Here is a 22,298-nt window from a genome sequence, read left to right on the forward strand (position 1 = left end):
TGTAACTATGTTTTTTTTAATCAAAACTTATGACAGAAATGACTAAAATTGATCAATAAATATAATTACAAGATTATAATTGATGCAATAAAACATGCATAATAATTTTACTTTTTTTTTTCTAAAATAGTAATAATAATAAAAAAAAAAGATCAATTGCGACTTTACAAGTCTCCTCATGACTACTTGAATCGATCATCAATGTACTTATCGGGATGGATATATAATAGGCTATTTTTTGTCTCATCAACCAGAGGTACAAACAAACAATCGTACTATGAACTCTTTTTAATAATAATAAAAATCATTTTCTATAGATGTAATGATACTTTAACCATACGAATATTATTTCGTCATTTTATTAGACAATAATTAAATAATGAACTTCATATAAATATTAAATAGTGGCATGTTTGGCCCTTTTCAACATCAAAATGTAGGGTCTACAACTTTAGTAGCTTCTATAAACTTTTTTATATTTGGAATTAGAATCCAAAACATCCACTTCACTTCCTCACCTAACTCTCAGTAGCAAAAGGTGCATTTTGCCCTTTTAAGTATAAGAAATAAAATTAATACATATGAAAGCAAAAAAAAGGCCCTAAATTCATTTTAAATTATAGGAAATTTTATGCCTAATTAATTTGGTAATGCATCCCCATTGCCAAAGATAGCATTAAAGTCAAAACTTTCCACAAAGATATATACACCCTTTTCACTAATTAGAAATTACCAAATCTTTCGAAGATTTTGATTAAGACTTCATATTGAATATGGATAATTTAATTAATTTTCTTGATTAAGATATAATCATTCCTACGTTGAAGTGTATAAAGTTAAAATGCAAATTAAAGGCAATTGCCCACTTGCGTGTCTTCGAGTGAGAGGAGCGTATTATATTTCACTTTCATATAATAATAATAATAATAATAATAGTGATTTGGCGCTCTGCTTTTGTCACCTCGTGTATATGTGTCATTATTATAGTAACAATAGAATATAGAAATTGGTTGTGCTCACCAAACTAGTAACATGTATATTGTGTTACGATCTCATAAATCTTTATTTTTGAGACGGATCAATCCTACCAATATTCATAATAAAAAAATATTACTCTTAGTATAAAAAATAATATTTTTCATGGATGACCCAAATAAAATATCTGTCTCACAAAATACGATACGTAAAACCGTCTCACACAAGTTTTTGTCCCTAACTTGGGTTTTGTTTAAAGATATTCAGAATTCATTAATTTCGATTATTGGTTTATTGTTTATAACAAAACAATTGATTAAATCTTAAATTCATATATTTGTCATTGTTTATAACGAAACAATCGATTAAATCTTAAATTTATATATTTGTCGCACATTAAGTAAACATGACAATTTAGATGACAGCATTTTTAACAAGGCCTCCCATAATTAGGTCGCGGAGATTGCAAATTCAGTCAGTAAAATCATAGTATTTGAATGTAGATTCACAAATTTTATAATTCCATTCAACATTTTCTCAACAAATATAACCAAAATAGTAATCTATTAAATATTTCTTATATGACAAGTCGACCAAAGCTCACATTATAAATAAATTAGATGCAAAAATTAAGGTAAGGTAAATTAAGTTCATCGGGAGCAACTATGTCCATCCCTGCAAAATAAAAACAAACTGGCCTTATTTCAACAGAATATTGCGACCACTCGTCTAGTCTCGACTCGTCTGCCTCGGGAAGGAAACATACACGCGAATTATCGAATATAAACAGCCTTTACATATTATGTTTGTTGAAGATTCGGAACACCGGGGAGAGAAGCTTACTAGTCTCATAATAATATGTTATATTGCGATACATTACTTACACAGTAGGCCGTTAATGACATAATATGCATCTTCAGTAATAGTTTACGAATTAACTTACAGATACTATATGTTTCTACAGAAGCTCCCACTCAGATTCCAAAGAATCGTGATCCGTTATTTTTTGTTTCAGGCCAGATTCTATAGAATGAGCAGGAATCATCTCCTCTGGATTGTTTTTTCCACAAAAATCTTTATGCCCTTCTTTCCTTGTGGACCTCAGTTTCGCTGAAAGAGCGTCACAGATCTTTTTCTGCGAGAAATCAAGATTGTCAAACATGCATTCATTCAAAAGAAACAAATAGTGAAGGCAGAGAGCAAGAAACCTTGTAAGACTTATGTTTTCTGTTTCCTATTGAAACAAAATCAAGATTGCCCCCTTCAATGAAAACACATGTTTCCTCCAAGTTCGACCCTTCAAAAGCCTCGAAGGTTTCAATTTTTGGTTTAGCAGCTTCTTCATTCTGGATCACCTCCATGTCAAAGTTATCTGACCATGTGGTAACAGTACTCAGTAAAAAAAATTACCTTCTATGAAACTTTACCTACCAACTTTACTTGCAGAGATGCTACAGTTAGGTACCAAGAATTTGCCCTCTGTCAAAAATTATTCGTTGATTCCAAATGCTTTGTTTTCCAGTAGAGAACTTTGAAGACGTAGATAATAATACCCCTTCTCTGAAATGATTAGATTCACATACCTTTGTCAGGCAGCACAATTTCCTCGACAGCAAACTCAACATTGCATGTACTAGCACTCCTTATATCTGGATATGACTCGAAAAACGAGCCATTCTTTATGGTTGTGTCTGAAACAAGAAAATGAAAAGGTTGACTTAACATGCGTTAAGTTCCCTAATACCACAATAAAGATGATATCCATTCTCTGATATATGCAAGTGTTATAACCTTCATCAGATGCCGTGACCTTTTCACCGACTAATTTGACGTCGCATGCATTAGTTGCATTATTCAAGTCTGTCTGAGAAATTAAAGTGCCGTTCACAGATGTACCTGCCAAGGAACGATATATCGTAAGAAAAGGTAGGGTTTTTGATATAGAAATCATATGTAAATGAGGATAAAATACCAAGAGATGAGGTACACTCAGATTCGTATTTCTTCTGCCTCCCAGATCCAGCTGCTATAAGTTTGTCAGTAACAGAGGACTCGATTTGAGCATCAGAAACAAGCGAACTTTGGTTTACTGGTCCAGGATCACATCTTTCAAGAGAGTCCAAGGATGATTTTAAATTCATGTCACCGGAGGACTTCAAATGACTTCCACTACCACCACATGATGCACTCTCGTTGCTCCCAAGTCCCAACAGAGAAGTTGCTGGACCCGCTAATTTTGAAGGCCGATCCATCTGTGAAATCCTTTTGATTCCAATGGGACGTCGGTACACTCCAAATTTATTACTTTTTGAAGAACACAAATCAGAGGATGTATTTTGAACCAAAACTTCAGAACAGAGAGGAGGCAAATTTGTATCAGAGATTGCTTCATCTTCGGTTTTTAACTTCTTTAGCTCTGTTGGGCTTTCTAATGAGAATGATTTTGGCTTCTTACTAAGATCAGTGTGAGCATAAGGGTTCAGAGATAAGTCTCCAGCAGCAACTTTTACGGGATCTACACAAGATGATGGGATTAAATCTTGCATTACTTCTGAGTAGAATTTCTTTACACTCGCACCGACTTTCTGTGCCTGATTTTCCATGTACTTGACAGCATCCTGTACAAAAATGATAAAAAAAATGTTAGATATTAAAAAAAGTTCCAGTCCGATCAAACATCGTAATAGCATTATTTGTTGAAAATTTGAAGCAGAATTAAAAGCCAGTAAAACCTAGAATAGGTGTGTCTTTGCGAATGATCCAATACTTGAAAAAGAGAAAAAAGCCATATGTAGACACACTATGCGTGATGGGATGTAGTTCTGCATATATATTGTAAACTACTTTTCAGGCAGAAGTAAATATATCAAAAGGGTACAAGGTAAAGTATATCCACGCCAACGTAAATTTAACGAGGTTAATTTTACAATCGATGATGAAATTATTTTGTACAAAATATAATATTGTTGATTGATCAAAAGATCTGTCAGACCAAGGGTAAAAGTACATTAAAGAACCAACAATGCATCGGCAGGAAAATATTATTTCCAGCCAATTTATATTTTGGGGAAGGACGACACATCTAGAGTCTAGATATTAGCAATTTGATGCATAAAAGATCATTTGAAGGCAATTGTCGTGAACTTCACAGCAAAAGACAATATTGAATACAGACAAACATTGACTGAACTTTTCCCGACTTGGATCAACTCAAGATGCCACACCTCATGCTTTCTTGCAGCCAACTAAAAGGCCCAGAAGCATCGAGGTTTATTTGTATTAAAGGACTTTAAGTATTTCAAACCCAAACCCATTGCATATATTCATCTTTCGGTACCAAGTATATAAGCCATTTAAGGAAACAAACAAAAGAAACTATATGAAGGAATTAAACAGAATCACTGACAATAACTTTTACATCTAGAACACATAACTCAATTTACAGCATAAAAGAGAAAACAGGAGTAGTTACCTGGTACATAACCTCTTCTACCTCCGAACACATAGCCTCAAACTTTTGGTATACATCACCTGCCCAGGCTACACCTTTGAAATCCATAGCAAAACAATTATCGAAGTCAAAGTCCAAGTTCCAAGATTATTCAGCCCTCACCTGCAGGAATTTGACTAAAATATCAGCTGATATAGTTTGTTGAATTTTCCACACTATAGCTAGTTTGGAGTTCCATTCCAGTAAAAATATGAAGCCATAACACTAATGCAGATATGTCTCACTATCTTAACAAATTTTCGACAACATAATACAGATATTAGAGGAAAAGTAGAGGAATTCTCTTCAGAAGTCAAAATTCAAACGAGATATATCCAATAAAGTAGATTCTTTTGGATGAGGTGCTAATTGTTTTCTGCACTGTTAGTTAATCATCTCTTTCCTTAATGCGAAACAAGATATATTGCATAAGTAGATTCTCGTGGACGAGGTGTTGTTCCGCTCTGTTCGTTAATCATGTTTTATATTTAATTCAACTGTAAGACATGAAAACAACTTTCTAAATACTATTATACAACAAAGACTGGGCACGCTTGAAAGTATAGTAAGCTCAATAAATACAGACCTTTGACATTAAGGAAGAGGGCAGACGTTTTGTCGTGATTGGGATGCTAAATCATATTGCTTCTACCCAAAAGGTCTTAAAATTTAATTAACCGGACAAAAGAGTATAAATTGTGGTAAGAAACCATTCACAGTTGACAAAAAGCCATTCGGCGAGATAACAAAAAGAATGACGTAATATTAACTCCGCCAACACCCAATCAATAAATATTTTCAGCAAAAAATCGATAAAACATAATTCATTATTGCATGGGCTCAAGAACTATGAAGAAAATGGAGTCTCAAAAATAAACTTGAATGGAGAATCGAGAAAAAAAAGCACCTAGGAGCAGATTAAGAAAGAAGATATACTAAATTCCCGGAAGTCAATATCACAAATATCATTAAACATGAAAACATTGCTAGAAAATATTCCATCAAAATTCCTGCAACAGGCGCATGACTAACAAGAAGGCAACCCAAAAGAAGGATTTCACATATTTGAAACTGCAAACTAAAAACATGAGAAACATAACAAGAACACTTTTGGAGAAGAATCCTCAGCACATAGCTGGAGTATAATAAACTCAGAAATCCCTACAAACCATTGAAACACAATCACTTCCAGACGAAAATTCCCATTCAAAAGGGGAACTTTTTAAGAACCCTTTTCCTGTCATTGGAATATATTCTTTCACAATTCAACTTTCATTGATATAGAATAAAACTTCAAATACAGAAAAGCCCATCAACAGTTCCTCTATTTCCAAAATAAGGTTTTTAATCTAGCCTAAACCGTAATCATACCAAATTTCAAGCAGAAGTAATCCGAACCCTGTAAGTCAACCATCAACCAGAAAACAAGACCAAAACTCCAAGCCTCCACCCAAATTCCATACTTTTCACGAAAACCATTTTTTGTACTCCACCGAAAAAAAAAACCCAACTGAAAAATTAATAATCAAAACGAAAAGCTCAAAAAACATTCGAAGAGCTACATTAAACCCAGGAAATATATAAGTAAAAGGACGATCAAAAGCATACAAGTCAACAAGAAAACTTAAATATCATCAGTAAAAGGTAAAGCAGCAGAACTTACGGACTGACGAACGAGAAGTAACCCCAGAAGCAGAAAGCATGATGAATTATACTTCAAAAAATTAAGAACAAAATTGAAAAATAAAAATACAATGGAGAGATAGAGATTAAAAAGGGTTGAGCAGAAGGAAAGAGAGAAACGTAGAGGTGGAATAGAATGCATCCTGTTAGCTTTGGGCATGGGATTTTGACACGTGTACAAGAATCAGCTTTGACTAGTTACTTCGTCTTGTATTCCCAAAAAAAAATTATTATTTTTCGTAAATGGACGATGTAAACAATGTCTTTAACTCCTAATCTGTTTAAAATTATTATAAATAATCTTAAAAAATCATCGCTAAAAATTCTCAATTTTAATATAAGTTTCCACTATTTATATATTAATTGATTTAACTTCAAATATATATTATATATTAACAATTGTATTAAACTACATTATTGTGCAACAGACTACATATGCATAAATACAGTTTGATATATTGTCCGACCATTATATTTACTTATATATATGTTCAACATTAAGATGATTTATATAATTGATATATTTCATCGTATCCAATCGATTGATACGTAAGTTTTATTAAAACTTAGCACAAATATAGTATCTCCAACAGTTTGGTGATATAGAATAATTACTTTGGAGTAATGTCATGTTCATGACAAAACTTATACCATTTTATCATATATGAAAGAATATATTTTTTAATTTTAATATAATTCTATATTTTCTATACAAAATAATAATTTATACACATATAACATATGAGTATGTAAAAAAAAAAAACTTCCACGCACATTAAATTTAAAAATAAAAAAAAAAAAAAAATTTAAACACAAATAACAAATGAGTATGAAAAAAAAAAAAAAAAAAATAAAAAAAAAAAACTTCCACGCACATTAAATTTAGAAATAAATATGATAAAATCATTTAAAATAAAAATTACAATGTAGAAATCAAAAGGATATACATCAATGAACATTTTTTGATTTATTTATTATAATAATGATGATCACAATAAGCATCATTACTATTATTATTTATTGTTCTTTCTTTCTTCAAATGGTTTCCTATAAAATCCTCCGCATGTATATCTCCTCAAACTTTCATCTCCACATTCAAACCCTACTGCTCTAAATTAAACATCACACATACTGTGAGTTTACAGATCCAAATTCTTCTGCATTTGCGCGAAAAATTGTAGTACGATTCCGACGCGTCTCCAAACGGTTAACATGCCCAGGATTCATCGACATGAACCTCAATCACGAGAAAAGAGACGAAACCAAACGCTTCCACAGAGGAGCCGAAGAAACCTCATTGTCCCTTCACGCCAACAAACTTCTCGATCCCTTTAATTTGTTTTTGGATTGGGTTCCATTCAGTTTTAAAAAAACACCCTCGCCACATGCATGCTTAATGTGACCAATTGTTTTAAACACATTTACCTAGTTAAGGTGCCGAGGGGTTAAGGTTATGTAATAAATTAACATCCAGAAAATTTTAATTCACTCAGTATGTTTATTTTTAAAATTTTAAATATATATCATTAAATTAAACACAATTTATATTATTATGTAAATGTTAAGCGAGAGAACTTATTACTGCCCTAATATATTATTTATTTACAAAATATATGTTTGAAAAAAAAAAAAGATTTGTCCAATATGATTTTCTAAACCAGTTTAATAAAATTTGCAGACCACAAATATATAAAAATTAATTATCTATCGATTTTGGACATGAAACACATGAATGAAATGGTCATTTGATAAATAGTACTAACTCCAACTTTTGGTCCTTTTGTTATATATTTATTTTTGGCATTTAAAAAATCAATAATTAATTTTGCTTGTTCAGTTCAGCATGCATCACTAATTTCAATTTCAGTTGTTTAGTTTAGTACACATGAAAAACACTCAACTATTACAACTTTTGAAACCGTCGATTATCACAATCAACAGGTGAACATTTTTCATGTGTCCCTTCGCCAGCCTTGCAAGAAGGAATTCTCCTTCTGTGAAAGAGGGGCCTACAGTTCAAGTTGGGTACACATGAACTTCACCAGCTTCGATTCTGCACATGATAACCGACATCATCCAATCTGCTTTATGATGCAAAGAAAGCTTGAATTGCATGGCAGCGCCCTAACCTACCTTTCTTCGATGTGGCGCTGGATGTGAGAATCAACAACATTGGCTGCCACCACGTGAAATTGCCTCCACATGACTTCTTCAACACGAAGTACATGCATGATGCATAGCTTCACCTTTGTGATTTACTGGTATAAATAAAGGCCAGTTTCGAGATTAAGTAGCCCATCTTCCCTTCTGATCCATTTTCTTCAAATTTTTCGGGCTATGGAGTTGCCTGTGAAGAAACCATATTCTGGTCACCAAGAAACTGCTCAGTACTATAAAATAAAGACTAAAGATTTATCATACACATTGTTTCCAAGATATGGTTGGCTTGGGTGGAGAGAGGGCTCAAGCTGCAATGCTAAGCGCATTTTGAAGAACGTGAATTGTGAAGCCAACCCGGGAGAACTTACAGCGATTACTGGTCCAAGTGGAGCTGGGAAAACCACATTACTAGAAATTCTAGCAGGGATGATAGTCCCGTTTAGGGTTTCTGGTCAGGTTCTTGTCAACGACCAGCCTATGGACGATGAACATTTTCGCAGAGTATCAGGTTATGTGACGCAAAATGAAGCTCTCTTTCCACTCCTAACGGTTGAAGAGACGCTGACTTACAATGCGCGTCTGAGGCTTAAAGCGGGTCCTGATAAGGTCAGAAATCGAATCCAAAGGCTGCTGAAGGAACTGGGACTGGAGCACATTGCTGGTGTCCGAGTCGGGAGTGAATCGAGCAGTGGAATTTCAGGGGGCGAGAAGCGTAGAGTGTCGATTGGGTTGGATTTGGTGCATAACCCTGCAGTTCTTCTGCTTGATGAACCTACTTCCGGGCTTGATTCGGCCTCTGCTCTTCATGTTATGATGCTTCTCAAATCCATGGCCGAGAACCAACGAAAGACGATAATACTAACAATCCATCAACCGGGATTTCGGATTCTTGAATTATTCGAGAAAGTTATACTGCTATCCAATGGCATGGTTCTTCATGACGGTTCTTTGCATCTCCTAGAGGAACGGTTTAACTCTGCGGGCCATTCCATCCCTCGGCATGTCAATGTGCTTGAATTTGCAGTTGATATGATAGAAAGCCTGCAGAAAGAAGAAAATGACATCAAACCTTACGAAATTCAGCAAGAAAGTGATCGTATCTCGAAAAATACAGAAGGAAATCGAATATCATACTGCAATTCCCCATTCGAAGAGGTGTTGATTCTCAGCCAGAGATTCTCCTTGAACATTTTCAGAACCAAACAGCTTTTCGCAGCAAGGATGATTCAAGCATCACTGGTGGGAATCATGTTAGGGACGATTTTCATCAATGCCTTCAGTGACTCCGTGAAAACGAAGGTACAAAACCAATTGGGATTCTTTGCCTTTAGTCTTACATTCTTAATGTCATCAACAACGGAAGCTCTTCCAATTTTCTTGCAAGAAAAAAGAATTCTAATGAGAGAGACTTCAAGGGGAGCATATAGAGTATCTTCTTACATCATAGCAAACACCTTAGTGTATTTCCAATTCCTACTAGTAGTTTCTATTCTCTACGCAACTCCCGTATATTGGCTTGTTGGGTTGAGGCGACAAATTGATGGATTTCTCTACTTCTTTCTAGTAGTTTGGATGGTTGTCTTGATGTCAAACTCTTTTGTAGCGTGCTTCAGTGCACTGGTGCCAAATTTCATCATGGGAATGTCTCTGGTCGCAGGTATTATGGGGTCATTTTTCCTGTTCTCGGGATACTTTCTATCAAAGGAAGCAATACCCAAGTATTGGAAATTCATGCAGTACCTGAGCCTGTTCAAGTATCCATTTGAATGTTTAATGATCAATGAGTATGGAGGAGAACAGGGGAAGTTGAGGTGCTTAGACACTATAGAAGGCCAGTGTTTAATTTATGGGGATCGATTCTTGATGAGGCAAGGTTTGAAGGAGTCACAGAAATGGAATAATTTGGTCGTGATGTCGTGTTTCATTTTTTGTTACAGATTCGTAGGTTTTTTGAGTCTCTGGTACAGATCATACAGACCCGCAAGTTAATGTACCTTCAAGTCATTTGCTTTTAAGCGCCTGTTTACTTGTCATTGTGCAACAAGCACAAAATCATTTCTCTATGAGTAGTGCACGGCTTGCTCTTTTAGAGAATCCTCATAAACATTAGCATTGATGTTTAAAGAGATGGAGATACAACTCAGATTCATGTATACCCTTTCAGTCTCATTTCATTGTATTCAAACTAAATCAACAGAATATTTTTTATTTTTCATGTTTAGAATTTTCCAGTTGCATGATACACGAAACCACGGGCATACATGAACAAAAAGAACGAAATTTAAGATTTTCCAACCGCTTCTACTATACACAGCAAAGCCAACAAAACTCAACAAGAACGAGGACGGACGTATATGATCTATTTTGGCAGGTTACTTCAATCTAGTGGATCCAGTCTTCGTTGCTGCAGTTACACAATTCTGATTTAAATACAATGCGAGATAAAGCACAGCCGGGAAAAAATTTCGACATTACCACCAGCAGAATTCACTATAAAGATGAAATTTAAAAACAAGTAATACTTAGTGCAACATATATATACCACTACAAAAGCAGGCATAAGACAAGGCATGCACATCCCATTCCACAAAAAAGCAGAAGATATGCATGCCAAGGCTTATGCCCGCAGATTACAAATCCCCAACTTATTCACCAATGTCCTTGATAATAAAAAACGAACAGAAGAACCTATATTAAAACCATCATATCACCATATATCTCCGTGAGAAGATGTGTTCAAAGAACTGAATAAGGAAACTCTCCTCCTTTTATCAGACATAGTATTTCTTGATGAGAATTCTTCTGACTCATAAAATTTATCGAGCACAGACCTCAAAGCCTTACGAACAGAATCAACAAGAAGTTGGGATCCTTCCACATCCGCGTTGCATCCAGCAATCACAAAGACATTTATCATTCTACTTCCCAAGGTAGCAATCTCCGCTCTTACTGTTTTTAAAGGGAGAGCTCCAATGGCTTCTCTTATATCGGAGAGAAGCTCAGTTTTGAAATCACAACACAGGGATGCTCGTACAGAAAAAGAATTTTCATCGTCCTGGTTTTCTTGTTCTACTATCAATTCATCAATATCTGTTGGCACGAGCGTACCTCTGGTAACTTCAGTCACATGGTCTCTTAATTCCTTTACTTGATTTACTACTTCAGCAAGTAATGCTGCTTTGTCCATCTGCCGAAGAAAGTGAAAATGATCGACCAATTCAACAATAATATTCAAATTGGGCTGATACAAATGAAATAACCAATTCCAAAATTTTGAAAAAGATTAAGGACATTTTTGAATGTTGAAAATGGTGAATGATTTAGGTCATCGTGCCTTTTAATCACTCCCTCCATCTCTTCACCTCATAAAAACAAAAGAACACAGCATTTTCCTCCATTTTGATGTTGATTTTAATAGTTCATGATTATCTAAGCTAATTATGATAACTAGCAGATATGAGATACCTGCTCTGTACGTCTATCCTATCAAGCATATCTTGATAGCAACAAGTGCAAAAACTCTTTTTTAACATACGGGTAAAGTTTAAAATGTTCGTAGACAACACTTTTGTGAGATAACATTGATATCAACAACACAAACGCCAGCTGATTGAAGCAAGGAACAGCAAAGTAATAATCTAATATAAATTCTTTACAAAGTGGTCTGCTGGAAATAATTTTGAGTAAGATGGCAGCTATAGGAATGAAAACATTACAAATAAAATCAAGAAAACTTTTTATAGCAATACTACAACACATTTGCGCGCGCACTATGATCAAAATCAAGGAGATCCCATCATCCATTAAGTAGGGAGATAAAAAATCTTGCGTTAAGATGATATGCTCTGAGGTAACACAAAATGGAACAAAATAATATTGCGTTACCTTAGCTGTGCCAGGAATTAAACCCCTAAGAGTGGTCAAATGAGCATTTATTCTTTCTCTTCTCCTCCTTTCAGCCTCACTGTGGTTCCTCAAAGCTAACAATGCCTTCTCTGCACCGGTTACCTTTCGTCCAGGCTTAACGAGAGGCTTCACACGCTCTCCTCTCTTACCATCCAAAACCAATGATAACCCCTCGTTTGAAACCTCTTGAAACCCAAAACAGTTATCTGAAAACCCGTCAAAGTTGTTGCAAAAATCCATCTTTTTTTTCTTCTCTTTTTTATCAGAAAACACAGCCGTTGCAAGGCGAAGGCAAAAGAATTTTGGGGCAGGTTAAAAAAGGTGATAATTCTTGAAATGGGATTGCTGAGCTTGTTTTGCTCTATAAATTCAGTTGCCTGATGGGATAAACCAATGATAGATACGAGAACTGTGGGTTGTAGTAACTGTGCTGGATTTTTTGTTCATAAAATGGGATACTGGCAAAATCTTTTGGAAACCATATCGAAGATTTGTTATAAAAGCACAATAATACAGATGATGGATGCAAAATTTCCACTCAAATGTCAACTAGAATCCCTTACTTGGGCCCTGACTGCTACTTTTTGATCGCTGCATTAACTCTATGCGCCCTTTGGTGTCCTTGTAGGCCATGTTTTTGGGAGAAAAACTTGTGCGCAAACAACTATTTAAACCAAATCTCTTCAAAAGTTATGCCGTTTATCCAATTTCAAGTTCCTTTTTCCCTGACCGGGAACTAAAATACATGTCGTCAGTAATTTCAGTGTGAACTCGTTCTTTACCAACTCCAAAACAATATTCAAGTCGATGAAAAATGACCAGATTGATTTCGATTTTCAAATATTTGATATAAATATATATAGTTTCATTGTTTAGGTAATTTTTAAGTATTCTACTTTTATTTTATTAAATTTCGAATCCCTCGTTGAAATAAAATGAATTGATATAAAGGCAGCCAAATGGTCAACCGCACTCGTTCAAAAAATGATTAACCAGCTGACTCTTGTGGTCACCTTTATCAATGGGACGTCTTTCTTAAATAATTTGGCAATTTTATTAGTGTTACATGTGACATAGGATTCCAAATGATCGTTGAAGTTTAGTTGGAATCCAATGTCAGATCAAATGCTAATAAGAAAGATAATTAATCGTTTTGAATGAATGTACGAGTTGGTAGGGTAGCTAAGCGTTTGATCAATGGTCAGGAGTTCGATTCCTCCTACCATCACATTCTAAGAAAAACTTGTCATACATGGTTTGTTCATTATAGTTTAGTTGGCTGTCGTGGTTTGCAAACTATTGCATTAACCCAATGATGTATCCATTGCGTACCGAAAAATAACAACGGTGGGCTATAATGTGATATAAAAAAAAGTTAATTAATTAATGTATTTGCAAATGAAGATTAATTTTTATATTGAGGACAAGAAAACCTATAATTTACCTAACCAAATACTTTATGGTAAACAAGAGTCAACCCCCAACTTGAATATTTTGAAATGGTAGATGTTGGGTTCCATGCTCGTAAATTAGGTTCAAGTATGCATGCTGATTTCATCATATATATATATATGTATATGTGTATATATATGTGTGTGTGTGTGACAAATGCTATTAGATTTAATACTTGGTTTGACAACTTGTATTATTTATTACATATTACGTAAGTAGTATATATACATGTTGCAACTATTCTTTGAAAAAAGAAGTGATTTAGTAATTGTTTTGTGCTAATTGGACACCGATTTGTCTTGCACTCTAATCACATTTTGTTATGTAGTTAGCAAATGAAATGAGCATTTTCAGAAAAGCCCATTATAGAGATGGAATGGTAAATTACAGCTGGTGGATTTGGATAATTCTCTTGTTAGATAGAAACCCACTTGACATTGTAATAATCACCATTGATTATTTGTCCCAAGCCCAATTAAACCCATCACTTTATCATTTTATTTTACTTAACAAAAATATTTAAATAAAATGAAACAAGATTTCTCGAGTTACAATAAATTATCAAAATAGAGTCTTCGATTGCCATCCACGCGATTGCTCGGTTTTTTCAGTCAAAAGAAGGGTTTTATTACAATTGAATATTAAAAACGAGATCTCATTTTAAACTTGAAACATTGATGTAAAATGGATTGTAAGTCATCGAAATAGAATTCTAATGACTTGGTAGGGGTAAATAGTATATACTAGTATACTAAATATTCAAATATTTTTTTTTTAGAAAGTTGATTTGATTATTTTAAACAAATATAAAATATTTGTAACAAGTAATCAAACAAATCCAGCATATTTTAAAATTTCAATAGCTAAGTATTCGTGTTTTATAATTTTAAAATGAATTCGTATCAGATACAGCAACCATAATGCAATATAAAATTATTTTTATATATAATTTTATATGAAAAATCCCATTAAAAATATTTGATTGACTGAGTTAGATTTCTAAAATTTTCAAAATAGTTTGTAATATTAACGATATAAGGAGCAAATTGATCCCACTAGCTATGAAAATGCGCATATATTTATTTATTATATTATATTATATATGCAAGGAGGAAAAGATATAGATGCAACTTACACTAGCGGATTAAATGCATATTAAATATTATTGGCGGCGTAAATAATTTAATTTAAACCAGAAATATCAAAAAGTTTGGTGAACTAACTTTTAAGTTTATTTTTTTTAAGACTGGTTAACCTTTAATTATTTTTTTTGTTGATGTGAGGCAACGAAGTATTTTTTATTATAAATACAAACACGTGTGGTTTTTAGAGCAATATATCCAAAATAGTTTTTATTATTAAATTGATTCGAAAAGATACTAATAATTATTTAATTCTTATTTGTGTTTCTGAATCATTAAAGATAAATACGCAATACTATATTTTTTTATAATTAAAATAATAAAATCATGTTCTCAAGTATTGAGCACAAAAACTTAAATTATTACGAGTAAAGAAATAAATATTTATCAAACGTGTATAAACAATCATAATTTATCAACATAAAAAAGGTAATGTTTGTGACAGAGATTATTAATTTATGGAAATATGATATTTATATTTATAAATATTGAAAGAAGAAGATGAAACGTGAAATTATCACACTGAAGCAAAAGAGCAAAAATTATGGTACATTATAAATAATAAAAGGAAATTCATTATGTAAATCAAGGAACAAAAATATACCAAAAACTTGGGGTCCTCTCATATTATTACGAAATCACACCATTTCCTTTGATGGTTAATATGAAGATGACTAAGTTATTGATGGAGGTTCGTCCCATGTTGTATTCATTTTCAGATTTATGATATTGAGATTCACAAAAGATCTTCTAGATCAATCATTTTTATAGTTGTAATTAGTTTAATTTATTTTATGAAACAGTTTTAATCAGATTGATCATTTTTTATTCGTCGATTAAAGGTTTTGGTATTAGTTGACTTTTTCTCTTTGATGTAATAAGGGTTTAGTATCAAATGATGATGATAATCTTAATTTCGATATCTTTTTACTAGAACTTAATTTTTGTTCTAGAATTTGGATTATTGTTTGAATATGTTTTATTGTTCCAAGAATTTCTTCTTGTTTTTATAGGATTTCATCGATTTTATGTGGTACATAATATAACCGATTGCCACAATTTTGTACCGTATTTTGGATCTATCTAAGATCTCCGAAGAGTTTAGATAAATACGAGATAATTTTTAAGAACTTATTGCTTTGAATCATAAGTTTAACTTGGGACACTGATGCATTCTTCTTTGCACATGATGTCTAACATTGATTACTTTTTCTTGTAAATATTCCAAATATTAAAATAAATCATGTAAATATTTAACATCGAACATATATTCATATCCATAATTTTTTGAGAAAATCTCTCCCTCAAACATATAATTACACAGTAATAATTATATTATATATTTGAAATAATTTTACCTCGATTCTGATATAATTTATATCTCAATTATAACAAGAAAGCTATTTTTTTTATCCCTTTGTCGAAATTACAGAATTCAAACTAAAATTTTAGTTATAAGGAGTAAATCTAAATTAAAATTGGATCTGAGATTTTTTCCAAATAACTCCGATTAATCCTATAACTGTTTATAATATAATAATAAAAAAGGCAAAAATGGATGTCGCTTCATCAGATAGGTCAATAGTGAGCAACCATATCAGATATCAGCGGCCCTTTTCATCTGTGCATTCAGTAACCTCTGAAGCCACATTACTCTCGGTTACTCATGGCGGCGGCGGCGTCTACGTGCTTCTCCACCACTACCTCCTCCACCTCTTCCTCCATATATCTGAATGCGCCATCCAAGCTATCTTCGACATCTTTGAGTTTCCTTTCGTCGTCATCCCCGTCCCTCAAGCCTCTCCGAGCCGCCGCCACTGCCCGAGGCGAGGCTTCAGCCGCCGGATCGGCTATTACGGCTCGCATGGTTTCGGTTCCCGCCATCAAATCCCCCGCTTCTCTCGATTTCGACTCCTCCGTTTTCACCAAGGAGAAAATCAACCTTGCTGGTCACGATGAGGTTTGTGTGTGAAGAAATAAAGTACCTGAACGATGTGTTTTAGATTTTTTTTGATGTAATTTGTTAACGTGTTTGCACTTTCTGCTTTCAAAAGATAGTGAACGTGGTGGAAGGTTCTCGAGGTGTGAGAAGATTTTGCTTTTCTTTTAGATGAATGAAATTGTATTTTTGATATAATTTCTGCTTTTTTTCATTTAAGTAGTCATTTACTATGGTGGTGTTTTTTTTTCCTCATTTGTTGTTTATTTTTATATGATTAAAGTTTTTAATTTTTTATTGGTGAACTTGCTAAATTATATATACAGCCCAACTTGAGTATGTGTTTTCTGAAAGGTGAAGCTAGTTTAACGTGATCCATCTCAATATGTAGTACATTGTGAGAGGAGGGAGAAATTTGTTCAAGTTGCTGCCGGATGCATTCAAGGGTGTAAAGCAGATTGGAGTGATTGGTTGGGGTTCACAGGTGCATTGCTTTGCTATTGTTGTACTAGGGATTTATTGAATGTATTTCTGTAACATTTGTCAGTTTGATATGGATTACGTAGTTGAATTGTACCACGTTAGAAAACTCTGTATATGTGCGCGCATATATCTTGTTTCATAACTATTTTAGTTCGAATCATCTTCTGCCAACTCAATTATATAGTTGGCTTGGTTCATTTTAAATCTATATTTTTATGATGGTAGTTCTTTCAATTTCTCTAGGGACCTGCACAAGCTCAAAATCTAAGAGATTCCCTTGCTGATGTAAAGTCCGATATAGTGGTCAAGGTAGTCTTTCTTCTGTTGTCTTTTTCGTAATTATTTCCAATAAATAAAGACCAGAGTTTTTATATTGTATGAGATATTAATTGGCTTTGTTTGCAGATTGGATTAAGGAAGGGCTCTCGATCATTTGATGAGGCTCGTGCTGCTGGGTTTACTGAAGAAAATGGAACCTTGGGAGACATATGGGAGACTGTGTCTGGAAGTGATTTGGTGCTGCTATTGATATCAGATGCCGCCCAGGTATTGAATTGCCTTTCTTTCTTACATCAGGGTTTGGTTTTGTGCTCGCTAGTTCTGTACATATTCACCTTCAACTTATTAAATCAACTTTAGGAACATGAATGATGTATGTGGTGCAAGAATAAATTCTCTTGCAGACAAAACAGGTGAAAAGTGAAATTATTATCCAACTGGCATCGTTAAGAGATTAGATTTTCTACACAACTGATTATTCGGCATGTTTTCTGCTACTCATCTTTTGTTTGGGCTGAGATATAGCATTCCTTTTTTCATTCGCATGGCAGGCTGATAATCATGAGAAACTGTTCTCCCACATGAAACCAAAAAGCATACTTGGACTTTCCCATGGATTCCTTTTGGGTCATTTGCAGTCAATGGGTCATGATTTTCCTAAAAACATCAGTGTGATAGCTGTGTGCCCCAAGGGAATGGGACCCTCTGTCAGGAGGTTGTATGTACAGGGGAAGGAAATTAACGGTGCTGGTATAAATTCAAGTTTTGCTGTCCACCAGGTGTGTTCATCTCTGTGTGTTCATATATCTTTTTTTGGGTGTGGACTGGTGGGTATCTTGCCTGTTTTGGTTTTCACGTTTCTTGTGTTGTGAACACTGATGACTTTTACTTCTGAAGGATGTGGATGGAAGAGCTACAGATGTTGCCCTTGGATGGTCTGTTGCCCTTGGTTCGCCTTTTACTTTCGCAACTACTCTGGAGCAGGAGTACAAGAGTGACATTTTTGGGGAGCGAGGTTAGAAGTTTTAACTTTTAGCCGTGCCAATGTATGATTGTCTTGATGAATTCCTGCGAGACTTAACGGTTCCTGATTTAATTGTTTGATTGATAGGCATTTTACTTGGTGCTGTGCACGGTCTTGTGGAAACCTTGTTCAGGAGATACACTGAGAACGGGATGAGTGAGGATCTTGCTTACAAGAATACTGTGGAGTGCGTTACAGGAATTGTGTCTAGGACCATATCAACAAAGGTCAGGTTAAGGACATATAGTTTTCTTAGGCTACACTTCCTAGTTTTTCCAGTCTGGTTTTAAGTTTATAGCCTCTATGGAATGTTTTATATTATTTAATTCTTTTGTTCGTTTTTCTGCCATTTGAATTTAGATGATGAGTCTCGTTGCAGGGCATGCTAGCTGTCTACAATTCATTGTGTGGAGATGGCAAAAGAGACTTTGAGCGTGCATACAGTGCCTCATATTATCCCTGCATGGACATCTTATATGAGTGCTATGAAGACGTAGCCAGTGGCAGTGAGATAAGGAGTGTTGTCTTGGCTGGGCGGCGATTTTATGTATGTTGGTCTGACATCTGCTGTGACAAAGTGCAAGTATCATTTCCATTCTTTTCCTAAAATTTTCATTCATCTCGCAGGAGAAGGATGGTTTACCGTCTTTCCCAATGGGCAAGATAGACCAAACACGCATGTGGAAAGTTGGTGAGCGAGTACGCGCTGTACGTCCACCAGGAGACCTGGGACCCCTGTATCCTTTCACTGCAGGTGTCTTTGTTGCATTGATGATGGCACAGGTGTGTGTTGGTCCTTGTTTTATTTTTTTATTTTTTTCCAGAACTTCACTCATGTTTAATTTGTCGACCCAGTGAAAGTTGATTGCTAATTTTATTTTTTTTGCAAGAATGACGTATTTCTTGATTGACCTCTGTAAATAATGAGTTTAGTCTTTTGACTTCGCTTTGTGGTAATTCCAGATTGAGATTCTGAGGAAGAAGGGGCACTCCTACTCAGAGATCATAAACGAGAGTGTGATCGAGGCTGTGGATTCATTGAACCCATTCATGCATGCTCGAGGAGTTTCATTCATGGTTGACAACTGCTCAACCACGGCACGGCTGGGATCAAGGAAGTGGGCACCAAGATTTGATTACATTCTTACTCAGCAGGCATTGATCGCGGTCGACAATGGAGCGCCCATCAATCAAGATCTCATTAGCAACTTCCTGTCAGATCCCGTGCATGGAGCCATCGAAGTATGTGCCCAGTTGCGACCTACCGTGGACATTTCAGTACCCCCAGATGCTGATTTTGTTCGTCCAGAACTTCGCCAGTCAAGCAACTGAAGGTTTGCGAATGTTCACAAGAACGTCTTAAGTAATGCAGTGCTCCGGGCGGCCACTTTTTTTGAATCTTGTGACTTTTGAGTCATTCAGCTGTACTAGTAATATGCTATCGTTGTCATTGGACGGGGTGCGTGTGCTTTACTTTTGGTAACATGTGTTGTTGACATTAGCAAGTTTGGTTGGATCTTAGGTATTATTTATAATTATTATGTACGAAATAAGTGGGGCTATCAATGTTTGAAAGCTTTTTTGTTGAGCTAAGCAATCATAAGTAATAGCAGTACCAAGATCGATATTTTTTAGAAATTTTCGTGTGTCAAGTCGGTGTTATGTCGTTTGATCTTAACGAATAATATTGTCTCTGTTGGGGTCTTGGGGATATGATCGACGATAGAAAAATAATAAGATAGATTTCTAAAAGATATAATACACTATCAAGAGATTGATACACTTCTTTTTCAATTTATGAATCTAATCGTTCGATTCATTAGCATCCAATTAATTGTAATTTGTTTTGTCATAATTATAAGTAAATAAAATTATGTTTTGCCTAACAATTATAATTTTTGATTTATTGATAAATGTTTAAATGTTAATTAACATTTATCATGTATCATTTCTGCGAGTGGGTTTGCCTATGTTCACAATAACGTTGTAAAACATGATTGTTGTTGATTAATTAAAGTAAATTGCCTAAAATTTAAGATGTGGAGTCATTAAGGTACGTGTATACGGTACTATTATTTCTTTTTATTTATTAGTTTATTTTTGAGAATGGGTTTGGTATCTTTGTTCATGATAGATCTATATTTCTAAAAAATGTATTTATAATCTATTACCTATATAAAAGAGCCAATATTGAACATTGTGAATTGTCATATGTGACCTTTGGTTATTAATTAATCTATTACATATTATATCCTACATATTTTGAGAATGTGGACCATCATTAAATTTATTTAATTTAATGTCTTTTGTATTGGTCAAACCAAAATTCCATGATTTATTTATTAATATTAATGATTAATAATTATTATTATGATTAATAGCCAAATGCGTGTGTATATATTGCTTTTTGGTAAAATGAGTCCGTATATATAAGCGTGTGTATATATTTATTTATCAATATTAATGATTAATAATTATTATTATGATTAATAGCCAAATGCATGTGTATATATTGCTTTTTGGTAAAATGAGTCAGTATATATAAGCGTGTGTATATATTTAATGTGAATCATTATTAAATTTAATTTTCATGATTTATTTATTAATATTAATGATTAATAATAATTATTATGATTGATAGTCAACACTTGTGTATATATTGCTTTTTGGTAAAAGCAAGTATGTATATATAAGCGTGTGTATATATTTTAAGAATGTGAATCATCATTAAATTTAATGCGGATAATATGTTGACTTCATATTAGGGGTTTTTGGTCAAAACTTCATAGATTAGTTATTATCTATAATATTAATATTTGTTTTCGAATATGTGAACTATTAATCAAATTTTCATAATGTGTCTGTATATATAATGGCTATTATATTTGTAGCTTCAAGTCTTGTACTTCTGTTTCCTTTTAAATTTTAAGAATGAATTCTGATTATCATATCCAAACGCAAAAATATTTTTTCCGTCTAAACAAAACAGTTTATAAACAAACCCCAGTTAAACAAATTTTAACTCTTTGATCATGTAGTAAATTATCGTGTTTTGAATAGATAATGTCCTATATATATAATAAAATTCCGAAAAATCTATACTTGTCCCTATTAAACTCATATGACTACGTAAATTTAAAAACTAATAATAATATTTGTATTAAAAATTTTTTATCATTATAGGATGTGAACAAATGTTATCATATTATTTTTAATAATTCATTCAAAAGAATGAGTCTTATTATTGAATGGTTGTTTTTATCATTATAATTTTGGCTCTTGATATCCTTATTTAATTAAAATTTAATTTACACAGAAAATCGAAATATTCATGTTATTAAATTTAATAATTAGCTTTGGAACTCAAATTAATTTAAACATTTCTTTAAAGTTATTATTAATTACTTGCATAATTAGAATACGTGATATTATCTTGTTTTTGTGTCTTTTCACATTATTATATTATTAATTACTAATACTAATTATATGTAAAAAAATCATTCTTCATTTGGTTGTCATAGATTAGCCGTTTCTTTGGAACATTTCAATTAGTCTAGGTTTAATAGCTTATTGATACCTGAGAATTGTGCATATTCTACCTGGAAGTTTCTTCGTATCTAAAACGGATCAGAAATCTTCTGAATCATACTAAAAAAGGTAAGAATAAACTGAGTATTGATCCATTCATATGTTAATATCAACCATCTTATTAACATTCCTTTTGTATTCATCATGTTTTAATTGGTTTCAGTCGGTTGATTACTC

At 33.5% G+C, this 22,298-nt stretch overlaps 4 protein-coding genes across 8 annotated transcripts; 2 read left to right on the plus strand and 2 right to left on the minus strand.

The window, feature by feature from the left end:
* Positions 1–1,802: 1,802 nt before the first annotated feature.
* On the minus strand, positions 1,803–6,312 carry LOC140988888 (uncharacterized). Of its 4 annotated transcripts, none has more exons than XM_073457973.1 (7): positions 6,133–6,312; positions 4,448–4,588; positions 2,948–3,593; positions 2,767–2,871; positions 2,559–2,672; positions 2,184–2,347; positions 1,803–2,110 (listed from the first exon to the last, which is right to left on the minus strand). In XM_073457973.1, the coding sequence occupies exons 2-7, from the start codon at positions 4,532–4,534 to the stop codon at positions 1,934–1,936; spliced, it is 1,293 nt and encodes a 430-aa protein (XP_073314074.1). In that variant the 5' UTR covers positions 4,535–4,588; positions 6,133–6,312; the 3' UTR covers positions 1,803–1,933. The 4 variants fall into 4 exon arrangements, with proteins under 4 accessions (XP_073314074.1, XP_073314071.1, XP_073314072.1 ...); XM_073457970.1 differs by having other exon boundaries at positions 6,129–6,312; XM_073457971.1 differs by having other exon boundaries at positions 4,448–4,583; positions 6,125–6,312.
* A 1,845-nt stretch (positions 6,313–8,157) lies between these two features.
* LOC140988694 (ABC transporter G family member 10-like) lies at positions 8,158–10,497 on the plus strand. 2 transcript variants are annotated; one of them, XM_073457740.1, is made up of 2 exons: positions 8,162–9,607; positions 9,966–10,188. In XM_073457740.1, the coding sequence occupies exons 1-2, from the start codon at positions 8,486–8,488 to the stop codon at positions 10,050–10,052; spliced, it is 1,209 nt and encodes a 402-aa protein (XP_073313841.1). In that variant the 5' UTR covers positions 8,162–8,485; the 3' UTR covers positions 10,053–10,188. The 2 variants fall into 2 exon arrangements, with proteins under 2 accessions (XP_073313840.1, XP_073313841.1); XM_073457739.1 differs by having other exon boundaries at positions 8,158–10,497.
* Positions 10,498–10,728: 231 nt separating this feature from the next.
* On the minus strand, positions 10,729–12,859 carry LOC140988368 (transcription factor bHLH30-like). The gene is made up of 2 exons (XM_073457391.1): positions 12,194–12,859; positions 10,729–11,495 (listed from the first exon to the last, which is right to left on the minus strand). Exons 1-2 carry the CDS (start codon positions 12,452–12,454, stop codon positions 11,016–11,018), a joined length of 741 nt encoding a protein of 246 aa, XP_073313492.1. The 5' UTR covers positions 12,455–12,859; the 3' UTR covers positions 10,729–11,015.
* Positions 12,860–16,397: 3,538 nt separating this feature from the next.
* LOC140987816 (ketol-acid reductoisomerase, chloroplastic-like) lies at positions 16,398–20,126 on the plus strand. The gene is made up of 10 exons (XM_073456485.1): positions 16,398–16,768; positions 17,139–17,231; positions 17,474–17,539; positions 17,636–17,776; positions 18,061–18,288; positions 18,407–18,524; positions 18,621–18,760; positions 18,913–19,080; positions 19,161–19,316; positions 19,497–20,126. The coding sequence occupies exons 1-10, from the start codon at positions 16,475–16,477 to the stop codon at positions 19,863–19,865; spliced, it is 1,773 nt and encodes a 590-aa protein (XP_073312586.1). The 5' UTR covers positions 16,398–16,474; the 3' UTR covers positions 19,866–20,126.
* The last annotated feature ends 2,172 nt before the right edge of the window (positions 20,127–22,298 follow it).

This window comes from Primulina huaijiensis, chromosome 11 (genome assembly GCF_012295235.1).
Source record: "Primulina huaijiensis isolate GDHJ02 chromosome 11, ASM1229523v2, whole genome shotgun sequence".
Classification (NCBI taxonomy): Eukaryota; Viridiplantae; Streptophyta; class Magnoliopsida; order Lamiales; family Gesneriaceae; genus Primulina; species Primulina huaijiensis.